The following is a 22,275-nucleotide window of genomic DNA, read 5'->3' as shown; positions in this document are numbered from 1 at the left end:
CATTAACATGTAGAAGATTGTGTCACCTGACACCTGGTGGTATTAACTGCGTCCACCTCTCTGTTAACAGCTGCTATTTAATGCACCGCTGCCCTCTGTTGCATTGCTGCTCGCCTTTCTGTCTCCCTTTAGGTAAGTGCATCACACACACACACACACTAGCAGCAGCTTTATTGGATTATAATTGTATTATTACATCATGACTTGGTTATATTTGTATTATGGTTGAACATTTTTCCATTATATTTTAGGCTCTTGTTGGATGGTGGTTTTGGTTAAAGTTGACATTCAAGTGTCTGACTGACTGACTTGTTTGTTTTTGTCACTCATGCTGATGTGTCTCAGCTGTCAGCAGCGAATAAACTGCCGCTGGGGGCCGTACGGTGATTGGTCTGAGTGCGATGCTTGCTCCAAAACAAAGGTACACAAATCTTTGCGTCTGCTCCCTCTAAGTACCACACACTGCAGTCACTGCCTGGGTCCGGGTTGGTTCCTGTAAAATGAGATACGATCCTTTAGACCAAAAGACCAAGACTCAAAGCTTTGCGGTGTCCTAACAGCGCAGGCAGGTAACACTGTGCCCATTGCATCTCATTTCTCTGATGACTTGTAGGTGCGCACTCGCCACGTGGAGGTATTTGCACAGTTTGGGGGCGCGCCCTGTTCAGGAGCAGCCACAGAAACACAGCCATGCACAACACAGAAAAGATGCCCTCTAAGGGAAGGATGTGGCGGCAGGTTTCGCTGCACCTCCGGTACGTATCACAGGATGACGTCACTGCACATGAAAATCCCTTTGTGTGTTTTTCTATCAATATTTTAGACTGTAATTCCATATACATGTTATAATTCACACACATATTATGAATATGATTGATAATTTTATCAGTCGCGGCAGTGCTTGTAGAACTTGCATTCTCTTGATGGAGCAATTTGAAGTGCAAATCCTTATTGGACCCCTCAGGTCAGTGTATCAGCCAGTCTCTGGTGTGCAATGGCGACCAGGACTGTGAAGACGGTCTGGATGAAAGAGGCTGTAATGCAGACAGTCGACTGGAGTCGTGTGACATCGACAAAACGCCTCCCAACTCTGACCTCACCGGCGCCGGGTGAGTTGCCCAGGGTCAGGGTGCAGGCCTACAGCATATTGGGGTAAAAACATCAGCATAACTTGATTAAATTTGATTAGAGTCAGTAAAACCTTTTTTTTTTTTGTTCCCCCACAACAGGTACGACATTCAGTCAGGCAAGCTGAGAGCAGGCGTCATCAACACTCAGAGCTTTGGAGGTCAGTGTCGAAAAGTGTTCAGCGGCGACCATAAGATCTTCTACCGACTTCCTCAGAGCATCCTGAGGTACAACTTTGAGGTGAGATGAACAGAGGGGCCATATTTCTAAGAAAGTCTGGTGTGGACAATCCAGCCCACGATTACCGCTCACCTCTTCAAAATAAAAGAAGGTGGATGAGGTATGCAGGCCACCGTAGCTCACTGGCGAGCTCAGGAGAGGGAGGGAGAGTGAAAGACGCTGCAATCTAAAATTTAACCACTCTTCTTCACAATCTCTAATTATTACCTACTGAACCATTTAAGTGCACCTCACCAAAAGTTAAAGTGAACTGTGGGGGCACTGAGAGTTCTTTTGTGTGTGTGAAACGTCTCAACAATTTACAATTAAAAAGCAACATTAACCCGTCACATTTTTCCGTGTTTTGCCGCAGGTGACCGTCAACAACGATGAAAGCGACGAGTCCTTTGAAAGTTCCTGGTCGTACATGCAGCACAAGCAGTCCAACGCCTTGTTTGTACACGACCGCGTCACCTTCCACAAAGAGGTCTCCGAGAGCAAGGTGACCGCCGGCCTGCAGCCTTATCAGTATTCAGGCCATGGTCAATCTCTTCATTGCGTCACGGGTTTGGTCGTGTCTTTTGCCGGCAGGCACACAGATATATCGTGCTGAAGAACACGGTGAAGCTGGCCCAGTTCCAGAACAACGCGCCTCAGTACTTGACTCTGACCGAAGGCTTCTGGAAGGCCCTGTCGTCGCTGCCGCTCACCTACGACTACTCGGCTTACCGCCAGTTGATTCAGACCTACGGCACGCACTACCTCGCCGAGGGCTCGCTGGGCGGCCACTACCAAGCTCTGCTGAAGCTCACAGAACACGCCATGTCATCCACCAGTAAGACCACTTGGGCGTAACTGTAATTAATGCGTCGACGCTGACAGCCCAGGTTTTTTTCTTAACTCAAGTATATTCTGTTGATAGGCACCACAGATATAGATTACCAGCGGTGTTGGAGGAAGGTTAAACGACGCTGGTTCCGGAAAAAACTCACGACCGTCTGTGAAAAGCTGACCCGGGCAATTGCAGAGAGCAGCGGTGAGAGAAACTGTTCCATGAAAAACAAAGCAAAAGCGTCCAAATGAAGTTTGTTTTTCAAGTGTCTTGTAAATAATTGAACAAGCTCTGTCGGCCCCTCACAGGATCCAGCATGCGGGAGATGCCCATCACTGTGGACATATTTGGAGGAAATACAGCCCATAAAGCCGCACTGTCTGTTGTTAACCTGGAAACCCCAGAGGCCAACGGAGAGATCTACAACAACTGGGCCTCTTCTGTCAAGGACTTACCTCAAGTCATTGAGAAGAAGGTAGTGAGCTGGAGTTGATTCATTCATTTTCATTTTCTTACTGTGAGTACCGTGTGCTGCCAGTATTTCACACCTGGGTTTACAGCCGCTGCTTGCCCATTGGGACAGCTGGAGTTCAGCTGGTAGTTGTCTCAGAGAAAAAAAAACAGTATCTTTCTTTGTTCAGCTGCGTCCTCTGTACGAGCTGGTGAAGGAGGTGAACTGCGCAGGTGTGAAGAAGCTCCACCTGAAGAGAGCCATTGAGGAGTACCTGTCCCAGGAGGACTCCTGCCGCTGCCGGCCCTGCCAGAACAACGGTCAGCTGCTGCTGGTGGACTCTGTCTGCTACTGCAGCTGCCGGGGCGGCACATCAGGAGCAGCCTGCCAGACCAGCACCGTGGCAAGAGATCCGGCAGGTACAGCACAATTCTCATTTTCACAGTCCCCAGGTCCCCAGTTTGCCTGATCAGGGGCGTTTGTCTGTGTTAGGGTAGGTAGACAAAGCCTTATAGTCCAGGACAGCCCAGCCATGAACACTAAGCACCAGTCCGTGTAGCAACATGCATGGCGCTTAAACTTTTCATTGCATTCATTTTACCCTGCGTCACTCACTTTGCTTCGTCAGAGTTGGTCAAGGGCAGATGGAGCTGCTGGTCGTCCTGGGGTTCCTGCTCAGGAGGTCAAAGGTCAAGAAGCAGACGGTGTGCCAGCACGCAAGGCAGTTACTGCCTCGGGCGGCTTGCGGAGGAAAAGCCATGCGAGGACGGAGGCATGCAGCACCTACAGTGAGTCGCAACAAGACAAGACAATTTCATGGCACTTTGTTGGCTGTTTTTAGGGTGTGTGACTCCTGGTTAGACAAAGAGACAAATGATCTTTAAATGTGAATTACGCAGTTAATAACACGTTTGTGACGTTTCTAAAGATTTGAATATTGAAGCAAATTTACCAATTACTCCTGTATTATATAATCCATGACACCCCCCCCGCCCCCCAAAACTCTTAGAAATACCACAGATTGTCACAAGGCAGCTGCTGGTGGACTGCTTCATGTCTTATCATTTGAAACTGTTTGTGTGCAGGATGATGGAGCCCCAGTGCTTCAGTCTTTCTGTGACTCCACCAAAACTATGTGGACCACCTCCCAACCTCAGGAACGGGTTCATTCAGGTGAGCAGCGACTTGTTCAGTCATTTGAGCCTAACTTGGTCCCCTCCTCCCGAAGATGAAGGGAAAAATCGTTTGTTAAATTCACCTTTGGCTTTGTTCTGTTCTCAGAATCCCGACGATTACTACCCGGTTGGGATCATGGTGGAGTACTCCTGTGTAGAGGGCTTCTACCTGAGTGGAGATGCTGTGGCTGAATGTACTGAGGACCGGAGTTGGAGGAGGGGACCAATGGTTTGTCAAAGTATGTCCTCGGTTGTATCTCTCCCTTTGACCTTTCCAATGCAGACACAAAAGAAAAAATAAAGTGACATATTTCACTCAGCAGGCTTCCTTCCTTACTTCTTCTCCTTCTAGGCTCCACGTGTCAGGTTCCTCTGCTCGACAGTCAACTTTTAGCCACGCCTATCAAGGCAACCTATGAGATTGGCGAGACGGTGTCGCTGTCGTGCCCGGCGGGGTCAACGCTAGAGGGAGAGGTGTCAGAGGTCATGTGCTCTCCTAGTTTGCAGTGGTCTCCATCTCCATCCACAACAAGTTGTGTCGCAGGTGAGGGTCTTTGTTTTTAGACTCGAGGTCTGTTTCTCATCATTTTAATATCACACTAGTCATGTGACCTATTTGTGTTTTGAACCTGCTCGTGTCTTCCCCTCAGTGCCCACAGCTCCGCCTCCTCCACCCGGCCTGCAGTGTAAACTGTGGGAGAGTGCTGGCAAAAGTGGCTGTGTGTGCAAGATGCCTTTCAGTTGCGCGTGAGTGTTGTGTCTCCATCCATCACCCATCGCCCACCAAAGCTTTCCTATCCAGAACATCATCAACATGTCGTGTATATTTATCTGCAGGGCTTCTGTGCAGCTGTGCGCCCAGCTTGGCTGGGGTCGACCCCGCCTGATGGAGGTCTGCCAGCTCGGGGCTTTGGAGTGTCAGGGCCGGAGCTTCACGCTGGCCGCGGATAGTGACTGTAACTGGCCAGAGGAAGCCTCCACATCGTGTGACGACTGCAAACCAGGGACGGTCTGCCAGGGTAGGTGCCATCCTCAGCTGGTCGAGAGTAGAAGGGTTCCGTTGGGGCAACTGGACTTGTTCTTGAGACCTTGAAGACGTTCTTGAAGATCGCAAGAACAAGTCCAGTTGCCCCAATGGAACCCTTCTACTTGAAGATGACCTGGATGACTGAGAACCTCCACAGACTTAATGTTGTAGTATTGGAGATTGGTCTTGATCTCCAGACCACTTTTTAAGGGTCTTGGTCTTAGACTCCGGGGCATTTATACTGGTTCTGGTCTCGGTCTTGGACTGGACGGACTGGGATTGTTGCCTGGTCACCTGAAATGTTTCTGGTTAAAGGCTCGGAAATAACGGCCTTAAATTCACAAGTAAGGAGGAATAAAGGAAAATAGGATTGAAAATTGCATCACTCAAAATTGCATTTTGCCAGTTTACTACATACTGCTTTGTTTACTCTGGCGACATTTTATCAGTACGCAAAGCCATTCTGAAGATCACAGATGGAAAGAATTCCACATTTTTTTCCAGGTTATTCGGGAACTCTGTTGGATATAATCTATCTTAACAACTTCAACTCTTTCCAGAGTCAACCCATCAATGCGTGTGTCAGAACGTGGCGGACTGCCCGAGAGACTCCGCCCCCCTGTGCGTCTCGTCTGACAGTGTGAGCAGGACGATGAGCCAGTGTGAGGTGGGAGCCAGGAGGTGCGCTGGACAGCAGCTCCAGGTCACTGGCATCGAGGCTTGCGCACAATGAAGATCTGGCTCGGTTTGTTTCACTCTGAGGTGATGTCTCAAAAATGTGTGTTCACAGTGACTCAAATGCAATTTTAGTTGTACTGCCATCTTGTCATATTTAAGGTTTTAGATAACTTTGCTTTGAATTTTTCCTGAAGCGATAAAAACTTAAAAACCTGGTTTAGATTGTTTTCTGATCTCCTCTGCAACAGTGTGTGCGCGGGTGTGAGTTTGTGTGCGTGTACGTGTTTGTGTGTCTCTGTATTTGTGGGTGTGGGAGGGTCGGGTTTTGTTTTCATTTTCTTTTCTTTTCTTTCTCTTTGTTGTTCATGTTTGCTTTCTTTGTTGTGAGCTGTTTTTCGTATGAAAAGTGCCATACAAATAAATAATAATAAACCCCATTATTATTTGCATTCTTCCTGTGGTTGTAAGGAACAAAAACGTGACGTTCTGAGCTGTATAGTCTAGAGTTTTTTTGTCAGTTTATTAAAAACATGAGTTATGAATGGTGAGAGTTGTGTCACGCGGCACAGAAGAGCTTCAGTGCTTATTTGGATGGACAGTCTCCTTCATTGAGGACTTCCAGCTGATAGCTGGAACACTTGAGAGAGGCAAGAGAGCACAGATCCAAGCTCCGAGTCCTCTGAGACCTGGTGAGCTTCACACAGAACATGTTCTCCTGGCTGTTTGGGCAGTCCCGGGCAGCCAAGCAGGCGCACTTCTCAACCGCTAGAGGAGGAGGAGGAGGAGGAAGAAGCAGAAGAAGAAGAAGAAGAAGAAGAAGAAGAAGAAGAAGAAGAAGAAGAAGGAGAAGAAAAATCAGTTTTTCATGGAGGAAAGTGATTTTCACAGACCCACAAGTCTTTGAGGAGGCTTCTAAGTTACAGGCAAGGTCACATGTAAAAGATGTAAATACAGTCAACCCCGACATTTGACCAAAGGTGGTGAAAGTATTCGCATTCTGTCCTGGAGTAAAAGTACAGACTTGTGGGACAAAATACTCTAGTGTTGATTCAACTGCTTTAGCTACAATAAATAACTAATAAGAGAATCCTAACCCTCACCTGAGCAGGTCTCCCACTCGTAGCAAGTGTCAAGGCCGCAGGGTTGTCGGATGGAGCTCTTGGAGGCCAAGCTGGCTCTGAACTTGGCCCACTCCACTTTGGCCACGTCGGCAGGATTGCAGGCACCCTCGTGAATGAAGAAGAGCGGATCGCTGTGGCAAAGGCCGGCTTGGAAAGAGCAGAGGGACATGGACACGGCCAGGCCAAGATCCACGTTCAGGATGCAGAGGTTCTCCGGTTGGGAGCTAAGCACACAAAGACAAAGACAAGTCACGACCCTTCTCAAAACCCCTTTTGTTTGCTTGACATTACATCATTTGGTTCATGGATGGAAGACAACTGAATGTTTTCATGATAGTAAAAAGATGCTGGAAGATCAAATAAACAACGCCTTACAGGCAGCTCTCCTGTTGAATGCAGACACATTGGGAGCCCTGCAGTCTCTGTCCTGGGCGACACTGACCATCCGGAACAAACGACTCCACTGCATGCAGAAAATACAAGAAAATACAAAGTATATGTTAAAAGGTTTATTTATTAGATTCATTCACTTCTCTCGGTTGCAAACTTCTGTCGTTTTAAATATATGACTGTATTCTGTGTTGACGTTACCAACTTTGGGGCCTGATTGACTCCCAGACAGCTCAGCCAAAGCTGTTTTTGCAAGTGAATACTTTTAAGAAATCAGACCCTTAGAATTTACTTTTGGGTCATTTCACAAATAGGACAGTTTGTGTTTCTTCATAGCTAAACCATAGTGATGTAGTCAAGACCAGGCAAAGAATATAGAAACTGTCGGTGTTTGGTCCTTGATGCCTGTCAGTGAGCTCATTACTAATGAAGTAATTATCTGAGATGGACTCTTGAGTGTTGTTTTCATTTAGTTTAATGAAATTTCCAGGGCTCTGCACCTCTTCAGTGTTTTGATCTACTTACTTGTATTTAAACAAACACACAGACACCAAACCCATTTCCTCTTCACCATAATTGAAAGGTTCTCAGCTCTGTCACACGGTGATGGTGACACTACTTGAAGAACGCTCCACTGTACCGTCGCTACAGTGCAGGTCTTCAGGTAATGGAGGCTCCCAGGTGAGACTTTGGCCACACGTGTGTCTGCTCGATGGCACCGGGAGCAGGCCAACACCGTCACAGCTGAACCCCATCGACTGTCCCACCCTGTACTCGTCTCTCATGGGGTGCACCGTCATGCCTTCAGGGAGGTCAGGGGGAAGGCACACTTTGCCTGGGACACCAGAGGAACAACAAGTTGAAGCTTTGGCTTGAGACTGTTGGATGTAACTAAAACCTTCTTGAATGGCCAAGGCTGGAGTAGACTTACGAAGACATTCTCCTTTGGGTTGGCTCCACACTCCCCCAGGGAGGCAGTTTATGAACTGGAAACCTTCCAGGTCAAACCCAACGTAGCACTGAAACTCCTCTTCCTCACCATAAAGGTAATATGGCTGTGCTTTCTGGGAGATTGGAGAGTTTGGAAAAGCAACAACAACAAAACAAGGTCTGTGAGATAAATGAGCTTCGGCAGGAAAAAGCTCACTTCCCACTGTTAAACTTTCCCAATAACATAAAGCAATGGGAGTCAAACACGGAGTCAAACACTATCTATCTATTTATCTATCTATCCATCCAGATCTATCCATCTATCTATCTATCCATCCACCCAGATCTATCCATCCATCCATCCATCCATCTATCCATCCATCCATCCATCCTTCCATTCATCTAGATCTATCTATCCATCCATCCATCTATCTATCTATCTATCTATCTATCATCCACCCAGATCTATCCATCCATCCATCCATCTATCTATCTATCTATCTATCTATCTATCTATCTATCTATCTATCTATCTATCTATGACAGAACATGCGTGAGGAGACCCTTCACCCTGAGGAAGCTGTTGGCAGGGCTCTCTGGTCTCAGACAGCCCTCCACACCAGGAGGGAGCTCGATCCTCAGGCCAATAGTGTAGTCGTTGTCGTTGTCGCACGATTCCTGTCTGGAGACGAAGGCACGTTACTGGAGGTATTGAGGGTCAGCGAGCAGATAAAGCAGCAACAAACAATCATTGTCAATCATTGTTTTAAGTATCTCAGGAGGGTGGATCTATGGTGTGTGTGTGTGTGTGTGTGTAGCTACCGTTCAAAGAATCTGACATGACATGTGTCCTCCTGTCTGTCAGGACCGTTGCAGGGCTGCCCTCCTCTGATTGGTGCAGGGTTATTGCAGCGCCTGGTGCGATGCCTTTTCATGGTGGCTCCACAGCTGCTCCAGGGGGCCCAGCAGCTCCAGTAGCCGTCCACCTCCTCTGCGTTGGTGCACAGTTGGAAAAAACACCGTCGTCGTGATGAAAACCGAGCAGGAAAGAGGCAGAGTCTAGCGCGCTGCTGCGTTACCTGAAGTGAAGTCAGGCGCTCTTTTCTCACAGTCTCTGCCGAAGGTGCCCGTCTGGCAGACGCACTTGCACTCGGTGCCGGACAGGACGGGCCTGGCGTTGTTGGGGCACGGTGCGCACCTGCAGGCATCGAACTCGTCCATGTACTGCAGCAGGGCCTTCCGCAGGTGTCGCCTCTTGGTGACGGCGCACGGGATTCCCCGCACCAGGTCCACAATGGGCAGAGCCTGAATCAAACACATGCGACCGCCGCGTCCGTTTGTCCCGTTGATTTGGAAGCTTTTTCATTTTTGCGCGGCGTTGGATTTGACCTTGGTCTCGATGAGGGCGGGGTTATCCATGATCGAGCTGGCCCAGTTCTTGTAGGACACTCTGTCCGGAGCCGGACCCTTCCTCTCCCAGGCCAGAGCTGTTGCCTCTCTGGCCCGACCGCCCCTCACCAAGGAGAAAGACTTCGCTGCCGACTGAATGTACGAACCTGGATTTTTTTTTTTAACAGAACAAGAAAAAAACTGAAATCGTTTCATTTGGTCGACAAAATCTTTTGGATGGCATTGACAGCACCATCGGCACCCTTAAGTCCCACTGCTGCCCTTTTGCAAGGAACCTTGGAGTTACTACAGACAGTGACTTTAAGTTTAACAAGCAGTTGCGCTCTCTAGTCAAAACAAGCTTCTTTCAGTGAAGACTATCAGCAAAAGTCATACTGAATCTCCCCAGGATTTTGAGAGAGTCCCTCACACCCTGGTCACATTGTGTTTAGACTACTGTCATTCTCTGTTCATTGGTCTTGCAGCCTCACTCCACCACTAGGGCACTTAAGTCATCTAACCAGTTGCTCCTGATTTATTTCTTTATTTTGTCATTTTCCTGATTTTGTTCTGAAATTGAGCTTTTACTATTTCCTTGCTTTACTACTTGATGACTTTGTTGTCCGATTCTTGTATTTATTATTATTTTATTGTTGTATTTGTGTGTGTTTGTGTACGATCATGCCTTTTTTTTTTTTTTTTTGAATTAACTGTACAGCACTTTGTTTGTCTGAGGTCGTGTTAAAGGTGTCTATGAATAAACTGTGACTTGACTTGACGGTTGGTTTTCACATCCTGCACAACACACAGACGGCGGAGAGAAGAAAGAAATCTGAAAAATGAACCTCCGTGTTTCTCAGTCATCTTGTTGTCCCTGCATCGCCTCACGCTGCTGTGCTGACTGTACAGGATGACGGAGAAGGTGGTCTCGGTGGACAGGCAGCCTGTGACGTGCTCGCTGGTTTCACCTGTGGAGTCGAGTAAAGCACAGTTATATCAAACTGGCTTAAAGAGTTGGTGATGCAACTGGTAGGACTGGATAACTGAGTGTTTCTGTTGTTATCTGCAACCAACACCATAACTTCATATGCAATGATGATTCATTTGTAAATCTTAGTTGAGCCTGCCTAATATTCACAGGACATTCACATGTTCTAGTTCCTAAAGCCCTTTTGAATTTTTGCCTTGCCCAGATATTTTTTAATAACTGATATTTTTTAATAACTGAGCCCCTGCATCTGTGTTCTTGCACCTGCGGTGTTGAGCTCCTCTCGGTCGTACTGGTACAGCAGGTCATACTGGCCTCCCAGTTTGCCCGAGGCGATGTAGTGGGTCCCGAAGCGCATCAATAGGTCCCTGTACACGGCGTAGCTGTACTCCAGAGGGAGAGCGGTGAGGTGCTGCAGGAAGGGCAGCGAGAGGACAAGGTCCCCTTGGTCCCTCACTTCAAACGTGGACACGGGAAGAACCTGGTGAACCCTCAGAAACGTGGAATCCTACAGAGGGAGAGAGGGAGAAAGGGAGGAATTTGAAGGACTGGATCATGTTGAGTCGTCACGCCAGGGGTAACACAAACCACAACTCACTATTTTCTTGGAGGCTTCAAAGGCCTCCGTGTTGGAGGTGATCTGCGTCTTGGACCTCCCACCAGAGAAAAAGATGGGGAGGAAAATCAAGGGGATAAACAAGTTCCTCTGACTGCCCTGGCTGCTGTTGGACGACGTCGTCTTCCTCGGCAACTCGATGGTCTCAGTCTTTAGCGGGTGCAACTCAGTGTTGAAGTCGTCCACCACTGCAACCTTGACAACAAGAATAGGAAACACACACGTGAAAAGGAGCAAAAGGAGCAGTGACAGGAGAAACGGAGGTGTGGATGTCCCACAGTCCACTCTGAGGCTCTGCCACTCTGAAGACAGTTTGCAATCCTCAGAATTGACTGAACCTGGGTGTAATGGCCAAGACATAAGATACATGAATGTCACCTTGATGTCAAAGTTCTCAAAGTTGTATGGGATCCGGTGGTACAGGTTTGTACTATTGGGCCTCTTGATGGTGCACGTTCCTCCCATGAACATGTTGTCCAGCACGGCGCCCCTGGGCTCCTCGGCCAGGGCATCAAACCTTCACGCAGACACAACATCCACATTCAGCCCGCTTCCTTTTTCTGTCGTTCTTCCAGGCCATGACCTTTGACCTCAGCTCACCCATTCCCGACCAGGTTAACGCCGGGGGTCGGCCTGATGTCCCTGGGACACACAATGGTGAAGCGTCTGCAGTCTCTCTCGTCAGAGTTGTCCCCACAGTCGTTCTGGCTGTTGCAGGTCAGCGTGGTGTTGATGCAGCGTCCTGGGTGAAAGCCAGCGTTGACGAGTCAGAGACAAGAGAAGAGGCTGGGAGGCCCGAAGACAATTAAGCCACAAGCAGCATTTATTAGGACTCTGCAGAACCCCTTTTGACTCAAAGGCTTGGATGAGAGAAAGAAGTGATTCTTCTTTAATGTCGCTGTTCAATATTCCTCCTGAGCAGGGCTCTGTTTCCGTAGGTGGCGCTGTCCGTTGTCGAGTCACATGCATGCATGCTAATTGTGCACTTCCTGTAAATGTTTTAATTTTGCTTACTCTGGCTCATTCCTAGAGGCTTCAGCTTCAACTTTGAAGGCTCTTAAAATTAATCCAAAGATTTTTAAAAAACAGTCGAAGTGATGAAAACCGGCTCTGTTTCAATGCCAGCCTTTGCTTGGGATCCGTCCAAGTGAAAATATAATAAAGCGTGGGTACCATTGTCACACTTGAATTGTTCCCTGCAGTCCACGTCGGCCAGCTTGCACTCAGTGGCGGCGTGACAGAGCCGTTCCTCCGTCAGCTCCACGCTGCAGGCGGAGCCGCTGTACTGGGACGGCCTCAGGACGGACCTCGTGCGAAACTGCAGGCAAACATCAAGGTAAAAGGTTCAGAGCTATTTGAGCGTGACGGGCACTTGTGTTTGAAGTAGGGCATGTGGTGCGACTGAATGCCTGTTTCTGGACGCAGGGGGAGCAGATGGACCAGGGCCCAAAGTCTGTGAGCAGGCAGTTGATGGGGCACCTCTCCTCGTTGCAGGACCTGCTGTCGTGCCCCTTACACAGCTGGTGGCAGCTGTACTTCCAGTAGTAGCCGTCGTTATACTGGACGTTCCTGTCAAAGAGCAACAGCAACAAACCAAAAAATATTTGGAGGGTACAAACAGAAAAAGAAGACGATATGTTCACATCTGATGGACGGCTGCATTTGCAGCTGTCTACACACTGGCAAATAACGAAGCCTTTCTTGCACCTTTGAGAAAAACGTAAAGCTGTTGAGAGGACGCATTTTGTTGAGAAAGCTCGAGTCCGGCTCTTTATTTGTACCTGTCTCTGTGCTGCACGCCGTGGTTGCAGGTACTGCTGCAAGGCGACCAGGAGCCCCAGGGGTAGCGCTCGCAGAAACAGGCCAGTCCTGCCGACGTCCAGCAGAGGAGCTGCAGCAGGAGGAGCAGTCGGCTGAACGGAGCCATCAGGGGGGCAGTTGAGACCGGCTGGGGAAGCGAACAGCACACAGTGAGAAAGGATAAGCTGAGAACGGCTCGTTTGTCCTTTAATTGTTTGTCTTGTTCTGTTGAAATGATGAATGAATCCATCCATCCATCTATCCATCCATCCATCCATCTATCCATCCATCCACCCATCCATCCATCCATCCACCCATCCATCCATCCATCCATCCATCCATCCATCCATCCACCCACCCATCCATCCATCCATCCATCCACCCATCCATCCATCCATCCACCCATCCATCCATCCATCCATCCATCCACCCACCCATCCATCCATCCATCCATCCACCCACCCACCCATCCATCCATCTATCCATCCATCCACCCATCCATCCATCCATCCATCCATCCACCCACCCATCCATCTACCCACCAATCCATCCATCCATCCATCCATCCATCCACCCACCCACCCATCCATCCATCTATCCATCCATCCATCCACCCATCCATCCATCTATCCACCAATCCATCCACCCATGCATCCACCCATCCATCCATCCATCCATCCATCCATCCACCCATCCACCCATGCATCCATCCATCCATCCAGCCACCCATCCATCCATCCATCCATCCATCCATCCACCCATCCACCCATCCATCTATCCATCCATCCACCCATCCATCTATCCACCAATCCATCCACCCATGCATCCATCCATCCATCCACCCATCCATCTATCCACCAATCCATCCACCCATGCATCCACCCATGCATCCATCCATCCATCCAGCCACCCATCCATCCACTTCCGTGCAGTCTTTTCAAGGGCAGCTCGTTGCAGGGCCGACACAGCTTGACAATTCACACACAAGACAGAGTTGCCAATTAGCCTAATGCATGTGGCCATGGACTGAGGGAGGAGGAAGGAACCTCCACCGTTGTAAGGGTAGGAAAACCAAATTACTTTTACTGCCAGTTTTATTACACTAACCCTCAACATTATTTAAGGGTTAAATATTGTATTCCTTGCACATTTTTCATTGTAAAGTTTAGGTTTTCAGGAAAAAAAAAATCGCCATTCATCAATTAATCGTTTGATAAGGTCAATCAACCAACGATTAATGAATCAATAAATAGTTTTGCATCCCTATTTAGAATTACCATTAGGAGACAGCAAAATAATCCAGTCTGCAGAGCAAAGATGTTGCAGTTCTCTCTGAACAGAAGTCAAAGTGGACACATGCACTCCAACGAGCATGACTCACCGCAGTAGCAGACGTCCCTCTCAGCAGAAGCCAGATCAGACAGTGGAGAGTCTGCGGTGTGTCTGAGCAGGTTAACACTCAGGCTCACTCAGCCGTCTCCGCGCTGCAGGCCGAGCTGACTGACTCACGCCTGCGAGGACCAAAGATATTTAAAACCTCCCTCTTTGAAAAAAAAAAAAAAAAAACACAACACAAACACAGAACACATATACGTGATGTTCCAAAACATTGCCATTAATAATCTCAAAAGCTCTCAATTATTACCTAACCTCCTCGGAACCTCGGTGTTACGGGAAGCGAGAGTCGGGAGGAATTTCCCGGCTGCAGAGACGAGAACCAGATGTTTTGTGTTCATGTTGACAGCTGCAGGTCGTGGAGGGGAGACACGGCGTTTGCATATTGTGCAAACAGGAACAAAACTCTGTCTTTTTGAATATGAAGATACTGTGCATTGATTCATTGTCCTTCAGTGCTGCGTCGGGGCCAACTCCGATTCTTCCTCATTGCTGTAATATGTTTGCCCATTACATTTCAATTTCTTAGTACTGTGGAAACCATGCAGCATTTTGGACAATATTCTAATTGGCATTTGCAAAATGCAGAGATGATAATATTTAGCATGGCAGCAGATCTTTGCTGCATCTAAATAATATGTTTCACTCCACATCCGACCATTTTTCGACGCTCACACTGCACAGCCTGTTTACTCTCAGGAGCGGCACGAACAAAGCAACACTGCACAGCCTGTGAAAAGTTAAAGCTGAGGTACAGAGGATAGCAGGGGGGAGGGGTGGGGAAAGATGTCAAAACAATATTTTTTGCATATAAAACTTTATTCACATTATAAAATTCAACTATACATGAGATTAGCTCTAGATTCTCTACATAGCATGACACGCTGACAACACACGGCCATGAACATGCTGAAATCAATGCGTCGAAGCAGTCTGGACGTCACCACTTGAACTCACGTGGAAGAAACTCAACACTGACGACAATTCACAGATGACAGCGCACCGACATTCAGATGGCTTCAGTTCACTTTAGTTCATCTTTTTATTTTTATTTATTTGTTTCTTTTTTTTCGGGGGGGGGGGGGCGAGGGTCAGCCACTGCAATCGGAACCGGCACTGAGTCCAAAAAGTTTTCAAGGGAAAAAAAGCGTCATTATTCAAAGTCTTCTCTCCCCCCAGGCCCCCCGCCCCCGAAGCCGTGTTGGTCTCATTACAGCCAAATATTGCAGAACAGAGGAAAAAATACAAGGTACTGATGATCACCAAATAAACAAGTATCACAGTCGCATTTCTATAAAGTCTTTTTCAATGAAAAGATGAATACACTTACAGAGATTGCAGCTAATGGGAGTGAACTGGTTAAGTTAGACGACAGGCCTCCACAGGCCCTCTGTCATTTTGACAACATGTTGACATTATGTTGTGAAATTTGCACCACAGACGAAGAGGCAGAGCATCTCTTACCTCATGGAAAAATGATGCTAATGCACAGAAAGCCAAAATGTGATCAACATCACAAGCCAAACCTCTGGTGCACACCAAAATTGAATGTCAATGATTGAAATGATTTCATCTCGTCTCTTTTAGATATGTATCATCATTTCTGCAGGTTTTTTTTCACACTATATTTTTTTAAGTAGCTTTTTTTTTTTCTCTCAACAAGTGAAAAATGTCTATTTACCCTCCAAATGCATTGCATTTGCACAATAATTCCACAATTTGGCTTTTCAACAGCTTTTCTTGGCAACTAATACTATATTTTTTGGCATTCATGCACAATGAGTATCTACAGCACAAGTCATTGAAACACATTACAGCACAAGTGGACAACAGTTTCCATGGTGAGAACCCCCACACCCCCCCGACCCCCACCAGATTTCAACCCACCGCAACTCAAACATGACTAAAGTTGCTGCCCTTTTATTTCCGTTTGACTCTTTGGTAGTAAAAACCCGCAGTAGCTCGCTTGGCCACTAGGACACTGGGTGAACGGCGAGATCAATATTACTGCACGTGCTGTACACAGGGCTCCTTGTTTGCCATTAGACTTCATACAGTGCGCGTGAAGCTGCTCCAAGCGCAGGGTGTGAAATCACACAGAAGAAGAAGAGGCTCACCTGGCAGGCGTCTCTGCTGAATAATACTCCACTGAAAGCAAATCATCTCACCATCGACACGTTCTAAATAGCAGCGTGACTGGAACACTGATAAATGAGGAAAATGCCAGTGCATAGCCAGAAATATTTCCATGATTATTTGACTTTCTTTAAATATACATATAAAACAAAAATGATCATCAGAAGGAGAAAAGTGATGGATTGAAAATACTGATATGATTGTTGCTTTATTTGATAATCTCTATGCCTTTACTATTTTTCCTCTTCTGATGGTATGTACAGTGCTGGAAGCAATGGCCAGTGGGACATCTGTCAATAAAAACACACTCAAACTGGCCCGAGCCCAGTGTCAGAGCGACCCGACGCAAGTGTTCTGAATGTCAGAACTCAAAGCAGTAGTGAGGCGGACTGGAAGGAGTCGGCTAACGAGAAAGAAAATCCATTCAAAACAGGAAATAAAGAGTAAAATGGAGACATTGGGAGAGATATGAGTATATACATCACGGATGAGGTGGAGGAGGAGCTGAGCGGCTGAGTGGCTGATGGTGGTGGTGGTGGTGATGCTCAGCCGGACACCATGCAGCAGAGTCCGGGGAAGCGTCTCTTCCTCTGTCGGATCAGCGGGTGTGGAGTCAGGTTCAACAGGCTGCTGTCATCTGCAAAGAGCACAAATCCAATCACCAGCCAAGCCTCACTGTCTCACTCTGTTTCACTCTGTCTCACTCCGTCTCACTCCGTCTCACACCGTCTCACTCTGTTTCACTCTGTCTCACACCGTCTAACTCTGTCTCACACCGTCTCACTCCGTCTCACTCCAAAGCCCCTGCGCTCATCACAAGATAAAGCCTTCCAGCACCCCCGCATCCCCCCTATTGTTAATACATTAATATCACCATGTGGATCGCACATGTCACACAGATGATGGCGTCTCCATCGCAGTCAGTTTTTTTGTTTTTTTTTGTTATTGCATGACGCTGCCTCCAGTGGCTGTGTTTACTTTTCAGACAGACTCGAAATTGGAGGTGATGCAAAGCTTTATCAGAATGAACATGCAGAAATGACGCAATCATATATATATATATATATGTATATATATATATATATATGTATATATATATATATATATATATGTATATATATATATATATACATATATATATATATACATATATATATATATATATATATATATATATATATATATATATACATATATATATATATGTGCTAAGTGCATTTCTTTGATCTGTACTTGTGATAACTTGTGATGACAATAAAGTTAATTTGATCGGGCTCATGGTGCAAATTGCTGCGTTTAGGTGGACAAGTGGTGAGATACACACCTTGGTTTTTCAGTGGCAATGGCATTGTGTCCCTGAGTTTGCTGAGCAAGTTTCGCATCTCTTTCATATCTCTGTTCAAACAGAAACACACACAGACACCAAATCAGTCAGATGAGTCTTTGGATGAGTTCTTGCGAGAGCGGCGTAAAAGCGACACGAGAAATCAGAGTGAGGCGTTGTCTTGGCTGGTGCACCTCTCTATGTTCTCAATGTCAGTTCCCACCAGCCACTGGTCCTGCAGGAAGTCAATGGGAGAGGAGGATCTCTCCTCCAGGATGGGCACATCTGAGCTCTCATCCATCCTGAAGTCCAGGCGGGGCTCCGAGTCGCTCCCTGCAGCAGGAGACACCGAGAGCCCTCATGAAGCTCCACTCGCTGAACATTCTACTTAGAAACTGACTAGTTTGATTGTTTGATTGATTGATTGATTGATTGATTGATTGTATTATTAACAGACTCAAGGTCCAGTTCACAAAATTAAAAAAAAAAAAGAAAACAAACATCATAAGCAGTTAGGATTGCATTGTTAAAAACTACATTTAAAAAAAATGAAATTGCACATTCTGAAACAATACTGTTTGTTTCTGACTGTTTAACCGCTGTTGTGTGAAGTGATAGAATGGCTATTTAATTTGGAATACGCTGCTGTCTCTCTGCTGCCCCGTTGTGGTCAGAATGGGGAACACTGCTCTAGTTATCTCTGGAATTATGACAATAAAACAGATTTACCGGCACACGAATGCCACTAATACATGAGTTTTTATAGCAATAGTATTTTTCAGTGTGTTTATATGTAATTTTTTTTTTCTCCTGTGGAAAATGTTAAGCAAGCTTTGTCTCTTATCAGAATATCGTTTGCTGAATAGCAAATCAATTCCTTCCTGCTGTTCCCTTCAGGGATCGACACACCAACTGATACATGTTCAGTTTTGTTGCAGGCTGTTCAGCTCAGTCACACTTCCTGAAACAATCCTCACATTAATCTTGTTAATTTGGGGACCAGCAGAAGGAAGAAACTCAAGCAGCGCCCCCTTGAGGCTGCAAAGCAGTCACCTCAAATTTGAATCTGGTCCATCTGGTAAAAAAAAAATGTTTTGTTTTTGTTATTTTGTGCCAAACTTTCTGAATTGTAAACCGGGGCACACTTAGGTGTCATAGGTGGAGCAGACACTGACATCTAGTGGTGTGGTTGCACAATACAACCAAGTGAACTTAGCAGCAGCAGCACTTTAAAAGCACAACCAGTAACGCAGTTCAAGGGAGAGTGGCTGCTTTTTGGAGCTCACAGAGTCACAACATAAACGACGACATGAACTTTCTGCTGTGAATTCTAATAAGAAACCCCACCAATAAAACCCAACGACGACTCGACGCCTGAGCGGGGATGCAGTTTCATTCACACGTGACGTCACCCTCCCAGTTTCTGCTCTCAACATTTCAAAGTAAATCCTCAAAAGCAGTACTTTTCCTGTGCAGCTGCAGCACACCTAGCAGGCACATGGACTTGAGCATCTCTGTGATGAACATCTCCAGGCAGCACTGCAGCTGGATGAAGAGCCGGCAGATCTCAGGGTGGATCTCTCCGTCCTCAGGGCTGCATCACAGCGAGGCGTCGGAGGGGGGCAGGGGGAGAGAGAGAACATGTTGAAGACGCAAACAGTCACAAACATTTTGACATCTCAAAATTAGAAGCAAAATGATTTTCACTAATCCAGCACGAGCGCTTCAACAGCAGGGCAGCGTATTTACTGGAGGAAACGAGCTTTATGGTTCTTTCAAGACCTCTGGGACTAATCTGGTCTCTGATTGATTGACTGACTGATTGATGGATGGATTGACTGCTTGATTGGTTGATTGATTGCTTTCAATGGCTCCCTGTTAATGACACATTTCTTTAAATGTTGTTGTTTTTTTTTTTTTTACTTTATATTTCTTGTAAAAGAAATTTTAGGGTTATTTGATCAAAATTCTGTGGCTCCAGTCTTTTTTTTATTTACACCCATTTTTCTCCTTTCGCTTTCTTTTCCCTCAGTGTTTAAGCGTCAGGTGTGACGTGCAAAATAAAGGAGCACCTGCAAGAATGTAAGGTACAAAATGATGGCGAGAGCAGCCATGTTTGCGCGGCGCTGAGGAAAAGACTGGCGGCACAGCTGGAGGACAGCAGCCGGGATTAACACGTTGAGTTTCTCTCTGAGCAGGATGGACGGCATCAGGAATTAGTCCCGTCAGAGGGACGGGACGTCGGTCGAAGTCTTCCAGGTTCTGACAATAAAGCCACAGAAGGCAGACAGAGACGGCCTGGGCGTGCAGTGGTCGGACAGTGAATATATGAGCAGAGGGACGCTGGAGTCGGAAGTGGCAGGCCGGAAGAGCAAAGAGAAGATTTATGGATGTGGTGAAAGACGACATGAATTGATTGTGACTGCGGGCCACCAACTGATGGAGGAAGAGGCCAAAAATGAGGATTTCTAAAGACGGGATGTGATGGTTTGGAGAAGGAGAGAACGTTTATTTCTGGTTGCTAGCGTGTAAATGACTATTTACTATTATATTTTCTATTACTATTGCCCAAGGAATATCAGGATCCTTAGCGTTTAGCATTCATGCATCCCATTGATCACAGCACCCGTGTGTCAGCACAGTATTGTCGTGCACGCACTTCTCAGATGCAGCTCATTTAACAGCGGACGCGAGGTTAGAGGTCGATTGGTATTGGCCTGTGTGTGTGTGTGTGTGTGTGTGTGTGTGTGCCTGCTTGTGTGTTTGTTTGTGTGCATTAATGCAACAGAACTGAGTGCGCACCCTGACACTGAGATGACGGCGAGGTCCTGGTGGGCGGCCCGGGCCATGCAGCATCCTTTGGAGCGAGTGTGGTGCATCTGAGCCCGCAGGGACGGACAGTCGGCCGAGATCTCCCCCACTGAGATGACCTGCTCCCGGTACAGCGCCACCAGGGTGTTGAATTCCTGGACAGTCTGCGGTGGGAGACGATAGGAATGGAGGGAGGAGGAGCCACAATCATGAAAACAACAACAACAACAGAACAGAACAGAACAGAACAGAATGCTCATTAGATGAGCGTCTTCATTTGAGGAGAAAAGCGCATCTTTCGCCCTCTTTCTTGTTGCGCCGCAGCCCAGCTCCTCGGTTCACACTGGTACTGGTACTGGTACTGATGCTGGCACTGGTACTCACCATCCTGCTACCGTCCGCGGCCCCCTCCGCGCTGTCCCTGCGCTCCGGCTCCGCCTGCGACACCTTGCTGGGGAAGACGATCCCTGCGGATCTTGGGCGCCTTCTCCGCCCGTACGGTGCAGAACACATGCATGCAACAGCCAGCCAACCGGAGCCGAGCCACACGGAAAACACCAAGGTGGGGGCGGGGGGGGGAAGAAAAAAATAAAAATAAAATAAAGCACAAGCCTTTCTCTCCTTGCGCGCGCACAGGCACGGACGCACGCTCGCACACTTGATGTTTTGTCCTGTGGCGGAAAATAACAAGGCGGTTAAATGGCAGCAGAGCCTCGGTCCCGCTCGCACTGAGGCTGCGGTTCAAGGGGGTGATGATGGTGGAGCTGGAGCAGCAGCAGCAGCGGCGGCAGCAGCAGCAGCAGCAGCGGGCCGGTCGGCGCTACCGGAAGCTCCCTCTGCATCCCCGCCGAGGGGAGAGTCACCTTCAGCCGCTCCTGGAGGCCCGACACCACGGAGGCTCCGCCGTCTTCCGCCGCTGCGCGTTCACGTGTGAGGAAGATCTGACAGGGAGCCGCTACAGCAGCAGTGGAGGACCAAGATTAGGCTGCAACACTGTGCAGGAAAATGCAATTTAAAAATAAACATTAATTAAGAAAAAAATGGACCTGTGAATTAATTGCAAGGCGAAGTTGACATTGGAAACCTGTCGAAATTGTAAAATTTATATTGGTATTTTTATATTTATATTATGATACTGTAAGTACATGTGTGAGTAGAGTTTCATATCAAACAGGTGCTGTTTTACAGCGCTTGCCTGCATACAATGCTAACACCTGAGCTCATTGTTGCATAGAAAATACATTGAGTAAAATAAAATTAAAAAAAAAAACCTATATTGTTGGAGGGAGGTCTCCCAAATCCCATCGACTCTCCTCACGTTGATGCAGCAACACATAAACATGTGATGGTGTGAAGAATCTGCCAAGTAGGGTTTACAAGCTGTTATTGCCAGCAGCTCAGCAGTGATGAAGAAGCGCTAGGTTGTAGCAGTAGCTGCTGCTGCTGCTGCTGCTGCTGCTGAACATGAAGGTGGATGTTGTCCATTAGTTGCTGTCAACAAAAAAAAAGCCATTTCATTCCCAATCATCATTTATTGAGGTCCTACTTTGTTGTGACAATTAGTTCAAGAAATCAAAGGAAAAGTACATCAGAGGGGAACTGTTGTCCTCAATAATATACTGGCAATGATCGAAAATGATTCATTATGTCTGATACAGATGGGAAAAAAAAAAAAAGCAGATGTATGACTAAAATTTTCCGCTCATGAAACACTGATGGTCCTCAACACAGCAGTGCAGAACCTGGGTCAACAAAAGCTCATTAAAAGCATGATACAATTTCAATTAACAAAAAGACTTCCACAGCTCTCTTCTTGAAACAGAGGAAACTTTAGAGTTTGATTTAAACTTTAAACCTGTTGAAGA

At 47.0% G+C, this 22,275-nt stretch overlaps 5 protein-coding genes across 6 annotated transcripts in view; 2 read left to right on the top strand and 3 right to left on the bottom strand.

Moving 5' to 3' along the window:
* The window catches only part of LOC142890373 (growth arrest and DNA damage-inducible protein GADD45 gamma-like), a 170,351-nt gene that overhangs the window by 30,511 nt on the left and 117,565 nt on the right, over window positions 1-22,275 (top strand). The window lies entirely within an intron of this gene.
* Window positions 68-5,643, top strand: LOC142889896 (complement component C7-like; the record flags this gene model as incomplete). Its single annotated transcript, XM_076028571.1, has 17 exons — window positions 68-132; window positions 346-421; window positions 614-755; window positions 965-1,109; window positions 1,230-1,368; window positions 1,721-1,849; window positions 1,939-2,182; window positions 2,270-2,383; window positions 2,488-2,654; window positions 2,821-3,049; window positions 3,259-3,418; window positions 3,716-3,803; window positions 3,912-4,044; window positions 4,158-4,349; window positions 4,456-4,552; window positions 4,643-4,824; window positions 5,393-5,643. Coding segments are annotated over 17 exons (2,475 nt in total), but the record flags the coding sequence as incomplete, so codon positions are not given.
* On the bottom strand, window positions 5,834-14,257 carry c6.2 (complement component 6, duplicate 2). The gene is made up of 18 exons (XM_076029355.1): window positions 14,122-14,257; window positions 12,726-12,892; window positions 12,354-12,513; window positions 12,118-12,262; window positions 11,545-11,686; window positions 11,323-11,461; window positions 10,927-11,139; window positions 10,593-10,836; window positions 10,186-10,308; window positions 9,341-9,507; window positions 9,031-9,256; window positions 8,774-8,942; window positions 8,522-8,633; window positions 7,953-8,085; window positions 7,662-7,856; window positions 7,007-7,094; window positions 6,611-6,855; window positions 5,834-6,275 (listed from the first exon to the last, which is right to left on the bottom strand). The coding sequence occupies exons 2-18, from the start codon at window positions 12,869-12,871 to the stop codon at window positions 6,094-6,096; spliced, it is 2,829 nt and encodes a 942-aa protein (XP_075885470.1). The 5' UTR covers window positions 12,872-12,892; window positions 14,122-14,257; the 3' UTR covers window positions 5,834-6,093.
* LOC142890369 (regulator of G-protein signaling 7-binding protein B-like) lies at window positions 16,004-21,443 on the bottom strand. 2 transcript variants are annotated; one of them, XM_076029341.1, is made up of 7 exons: window positions 21,274-21,443; window positions 20,795-21,081; window positions 20,402-20,574; window positions 19,063-19,193; window positions 17,794-17,932; window positions 17,600-17,670; window positions 16,004-16,912 (listed from the first exon to the last, which is right to left on the bottom strand). In XM_076029341.1, exons 2-7 carry the CDS (start codon window positions 20,921-20,923, stop codon window positions 16,821-16,823), a joined length of 735 nt encoding a protein of 244 aa, XP_075885456.1. In that variant the 5' UTR covers window positions 20,924-21,081; window positions 21,274-21,443; the 3' UTR covers window positions 16,004-16,820. The 2 variants fall into 2 exon arrangements, with proteins under 2 accessions (XP_075885456.1, XP_075885458.1); XM_076029343.1 differs by having other exon boundaries at window positions 19,087-19,193; window positions 20,795-21,443.
* LOC142889895 (E3 ubiquitin-protein ligase RNF180-like) overlaps window positions 21,923-22,275 on the bottom strand; it is a 156,508-nt gene continuing 156,155 nt past the window's right edge. Inside the window, exon 8 of the mRNA XM_076028569.1 lies at window positions 21,923-22,275. This exon is cut by the window's right edge and continues 1,194 nt beyond it. The gene's annotated coding sequence lies outside the window, so the exon portion shown is untranslated.

Source organism: Nelusetta ayraudi, unplaced genomic scaffold (assembly GCF_046127955.1).
Source record: "Nelusetta ayraudi isolate G7.1 ecotype Tasmania unplaced genomic scaffold, CSIRO-AGI_Nayr_v1 ptg000026l, whole genome shotgun sequence".
Lineage (NCBI taxonomy): Eukaryota > Metazoa > Chordata > Actinopteri > Tetraodontiformes > Monacanthidae > Nelusetta > Nelusetta ayraudi.
The sequence above is the reverse complement of the archived record's forward strand: the minus strand, read 5'-3'. Positions and strand labels throughout refer to the sequence as shown.